Below are 5072 nucleotides of genomic sequence, written 5' to 3' on the forward strand. Positions count from 1 at the left end.
TCTCGGCTCACCAATACAAGACTGGATGTATTTATTTATTACGAAAGGAGACATCTTATGCATTTCGCCAGAAGGACTAGAGATGACTAGGAAACGGGGACTATTGTGATGATTTTTTTATTTGCATCTGTCCGTAATTTTTTTGCAGAATTTTCAGAACTAGGTTGAGTGACTGGTTTAGTAGTAGACTTTTCAGAACTAAGTTAAATGATTGGTTTATTAGTAGGTGGTTCAGAGCTAGGTTGAGTGACTGGTTTAGTAATAGACGTTTCAGAACTAGGTTGAGAGACTGGAGTGACTTCGAAGTCTTTGATCAGAAAAATTTGGGAATTAGCCATATTGAAATAAGAAAAGATTCGGGTCCGACGGCCCCGCCCACCACGGAGCCCAACAAGGGAACACAGATTCCTGTGTTAGGGCTAGCCGGACCTATACGCAAACTGAAGCCCCACAGTCGGCTTTCCCGAAAGCAGGAACTCCCGAGAGCTTGACCCCAAGCCACTGACACAAGGACTAGTAACCAGCCGATTGACACCCGTGAGGACAACTAAGGTGCCCCCCGTTTAGCTGAAGCAGAGGCCAAAGCAGTGTGTTGGGGACAGTACCTCGCCCGTCAACTACCAGGACCCTCCTTTCCAGCGACACGGGTCTCCACGCACGGCAAACACGTGGGCAGTTTTCTCGCCATTTGAAAATTGGACGCAAGGGTTGTTCCAGTTTCTCGTGACGAGCCCCAAACTCCGTAGAGAGAAACCACAAGGGAGAAGGGAAGGGAAAAAGTTCCAGCAAAGAGGAGAGGAGACGGAAAAGAGGATAGATAACTGGGGCTCCAGGATCGTGACACCCGTCTCACCAAGAAGATGATCCCCTGAAGGGCTAGGGTACCTCGTGATTGCCACACCCGTACTCACAAAAGTGAGCCCCCTGAGGGACAACTCGTAAGGGCAATTGGCCGATAGTTGGAGGGATTCCTTGGATCTTTCCCTGGCTTAGCAATAGGAATGACAACAGCTCTCCTCCATGCACTGGGAAAGGTACGCTCCTTCCACACCCTATTGTAAAGAGTGAGAAGGGCATTCAGTGACTTATAGGACAGATGCTTTAGCATTTCGTAATTCACGCCATCAAGACCCGGAGAAGACCTATGTGTCTGCAATAAAGCTCTCTTTAATTCCACCATAGTAAAGTTTCTATTGTAAGGCTCAGATTTGGAAGAGTTGAATGCGATGGGATTTATTTCAGAGTGTTGCTTGATAGAGAGAAATGCAGGTGAATAGTTTCTGCTTGAAGAAACGGCAGCAAATGTCTCACCAAGAGTATTTGCAATTTCTTCTATGGAGCTAATCACTCGGCCATCTTTTTCCAGAAAGGAAAGTGAGTGGTCTTTATACATTCCGCACGCTTTTCGAACTCTTTCCCAAACCCGCTTACTAGGCGTAGAAGATGTTATTGAGGACACATATGAAATCCAGGAATCCCTCTGGCTCTGCCTTCTTACTTTTCGTGCATTTGCTTTGGCTTTTTTAAAGGCTATGAGGTTTCGCAGAGTAGGATATCTACGAAAAATACCCCATGCTTTTTTCTGTTTTTTCAGTGCTTCATGACAGTCACGATTCCACCACGGTTTCGAATATTTTATTATTTTTCCTGATGTTCTAGGGATGGAGAGCATACCTGCCTGAGCAATAGCAGTTGTAACTGCTTCCACTGCATCATCGATAAGTACATCTTCTACCATTTTCTGTGTGAGATCTGCAGAGGAAGAGAAGAATTCCCAGTCTGCCCTATCCAGTATAAACCGAGGGAGTCTCGACGTGGGGTTCGCTCCTCTTCGTGCAAGATATAAAAGAATGGGATAATGATCGCTGTTAAACAGATCACTTCCGACACTGAAATCGCAAAATGGCAAGAGAGAAGGTGAACAGATGGCTAGATCAAGAGCGTGGAATGTCCTTGTAGGTTCATGGAAGTAAGTGTCCTGCCCATTATTCAGGAGACAAAGGCAATGGTCTTCAATTACCTGCTCAATTTGTCTTCCTCGTGAGTTGGTGTCTTTGCTTCCCCACAACGGACTATGGCCATTAAAATCACCCATTATGATAAAAGGCTCAGGCAGCTGAGCCACAAGGTCATTTAAATCCCGCTGATCAATGTGTTCGTTAGGAGGCAAATAAAGAGAAACGACTGAAACTACAATATGAAAATTTACTTGTACAGCGACAACTTGGAGAGATGTCGTCAAAGGAAAGGAACTTGAGGGATAGTCCAGTGAGGTAAGGAGACATACACCTCCACTGGCACGTTCACCTGCAAGGTTATCCTTCCTGACGAGAGAAAACCTCCGAAGTTTTGCATGTTGATCTGGTTTCAGATTTGTCTCTTGTATTGCCAAGCACACAGGATGATACGCATTGATCATAGCTTTGATGTCAAGTAAATTTCGGTGGAAACCGCGACAGTTCCATGAGACGAGGGTGGCCATTATGTTTGATGTTTGTTCTTTCTGTGTTCCTTTTTAGTTTTGCGCGGAAGCAGATGTTCGGGAACTTCTAGACCGTCTTCCACGTCCATACTATCTGAATCTGCGGATTCAGAAATCGTTTCATTTACAGAACTATTGCTGGGACTTCTATTTTTGTTAAGTGGTTTTGAAGGGATATGTTTTGGTGTGCTTTGAATAACTATTTCTTTATTTTGTACGACATGTGTTGCATTTTCCTTTTTCTTGTTTGCAGATTGCTGGGTTTTATTTGGTGGAGTCTGTGTACTTATGGAAGTTTGGGTGGCTATAGTGCGGGTTGATTTCAAGGCATTGGCATATGATTTATTTGATTGAGGCTGCGTGCTTTGAACTTGTCTTCTGGCTTCGGCATAAGAAATGTTTCTAGAAACTTTTATGGTCTGAACATCCTTTTCTATTTTCCATTTTGGACAGGAACGGGAAAATGCTGGATGGTTGCCCTTGCAATTAACACACAGTGCCGCAGCAGTGCAATTTTCGCTGTCGTGGCCAACCAACGAACACCGAGCGCACGTCAGGGTCCCACGACAGGAGATCTTCGAATGGCCAAAACGCTGGCACTGGAAACATCGCATAGGGTTTGGAATGTATGGACGTACAGGACAATTGAGGTATCCAGCCTTAATATTCTTAGGCAGATCAGGTGATTTGAAGGTCAGGATCACGTGTTTGGTGTCAATCAACTGACCTTCCTTACGCATCTTGATCCGCCTAGCGCCACAGACATTTTGGTCAGCTAACTCGGAAACGAACTCTTCTTCTGAAACAGAGAGAAGGTCGATTTCCGAGATAACACCTGTACAAAAATTCAGAGTTTTATGCCTGGAAAAAAGGTTTAACAAAATTCACAAAGCTATTAGTCATTTATACATTCATTTAAGACAAAGCAAATGCATTTATTTATACTTTGGGGAGTGAACTCCGAAAAACAAACACTGGGGTAAAATTTGTCCCGCGCGTGTACTAACGTAGCGCAGTGGGCGCGTGTGCTGAAGGGTTAATAAGATGCTAAGAATGATTTTCGCCCTTAACTAATAGACATGAAAGAGTTCAAAAAGAGCAAGACAGTTCTGGTTTTAATTTGCAAAACCAAAATAAAACAGCCATAATTTGCAACCAAAAAACGTCAGATGTACATTAAACTGTTATCACCAAATCAAATTTTTAAGTGAAAATGTATGCATGATTTTATTCATATGTTTTAGGAATTTTTTATAAAAGTAACTGTTTTGTTTCATTTCTTATCTTATAGGACTACTTTCAACTACATCTGCAGCAAGTTGCGATCTCAACTAGTCAAGAAGCATGTAGTGAGAAAACCAGTATCTGTAGAAAGAAGAGTGGCAATAGCTCTTTCGAAGTTAGTTTCCTGTGGAGAGTTAAGAACCATTTCAAATTTATTTGGAGTGGCTCGCTCTACTGCTTGCACGATTGTTGCTGAAGTCTGCAGTGCACTGAGCAAAGAATTCAAAATTACTTTCCCACAAAATGATGACCTACAAATGACAGCCCAGGGATTTTATGATAATGGTGGATTACCTGGTTGCTGTGGTGCTGTAGATGGATCTTACATCCCGATTAAAGCTCCAAACAAGTGTGGGAAAGATTATTTTTGCCGAAAGCAGTTCTTCAGCATAATTGTGCAAGCAGTTGTCGATGATAGACAGCGTTTTATAAATTTGAATGTTGGATGGCCTAGTTCGGTACATGATGCTCGAGTATTGAGAAATTCCAATTTGTTTAGAGTAGGTCAAAGCAATAAACTCTTTTCACCTACAAATATAAGGCTAAGAAACCATAATGGCAATGTAAAGCCATTTCTTGTGGGTGATCAGGCATACTCATTACTGAATTGGCTTATAAAGCCTCATGGAGGTCATTTAAATGCCAAAAGAGCTCTTTTTAATAAGAAACTGAGTACTTCTCGCATTAATGTAGAACATGCTTTCGGTCAGCTAAAGGGAAGATGGAAATGCCTTCTGAAAGAAAATGACAGTAATGTTGAAAATGTCAAATCACAAGTGTTGGCATGCTGTCTTCTGCATAACATATGTATTACACTACATGATGAATTCCTCGACGACTGGCTGATACTGGATGACGAAAATTCACATGTATCTTTAGAAGAAGATAATCTGTCGATTTCTGGAGAAAACCTCACTGGAAATCTAGACAGTTTTGTATCTGGAGCAGATGTTAGAGATTTCCTAATGCAGAATTTGTGAAAACTTGTAATTTTAAATATACATATTTTTCTTATATACCAAATTATTGATTTTGGTTAATAAATGAAATGAATTCCTGGTATAATTTACATTAGAAGTTTTAAATTTTTACAAAAGCGTTTAGGCGTCTATTAAACCAAAACTGTGTTCAGCAAATATATGTTCGAATTAAAAAATTATCACCTATATAACATACATAAATTGTGGCATAATACCTTATTTTGTTATTTAGAAAAATATTTAATTTATGATTTCAAACTTTATAAAACAGTAACTGAATTTTAGCAAGAAATAAAATTTCAAAGTTAAAAATTATTTATTTGTTC

General features: G+C 40.9%; 1 protein-coding gene across 1 annotated transcript; it reads left to right on the top strand.

Annotated features, from left to right (window-relative positions):
• The first annotated feature begins 1902 nt into the window (after positions 1–1902).
• LOC146996097 (uncharacterized) lies at positions 1903–4746 on the top strand. The gene is made up of 2 exons (XM_085821348.1): positions 1903–1955; positions 3774–4746. Exons 1-2 carry the CDS (start codon positions 1903–1905, stop codon positions 4744–4746), a joined length of 1026 nt encoding a protein of 341 aa, XP_085677474.1.
• Positions 4747–5072: the final 326 nt, after the last annotated feature.

Source organism: Stegodyphus dumicola, chromosome 7 (genome assembly GCF_044657685.1).
Source record: "Stegodyphus dumicola isolate Sdum_Otavi_A_Nest chromosome 7, ASM4465768v1".
In the NCBI taxonomy this organism is placed as follows: domain Eukaryota; kingdom Metazoa; phylum Arthropoda; class Arachnida; order Araneae; family Eresidae; genus Stegodyphus; species Stegodyphus dumicola.

What these genes read in the sequence shown, in the direction of transcription:
- LOC146996097 (XM_085821348.1), top strand. Translation starts at nt 1,903, where the DNA reads ATGGCAAGAGAGAAGGTGAACAGATGGCTAGATCAAGAGCGTGGAATG. An exon ending in CAAGAGCGTGGAATGTCCTT is followed by an intron (nt 1,956 to 3,773) that starts GTAGGTTCATGG and finishes CTTATCTTATAG; the next exon opens with GACTACTTTCAACTACATCT.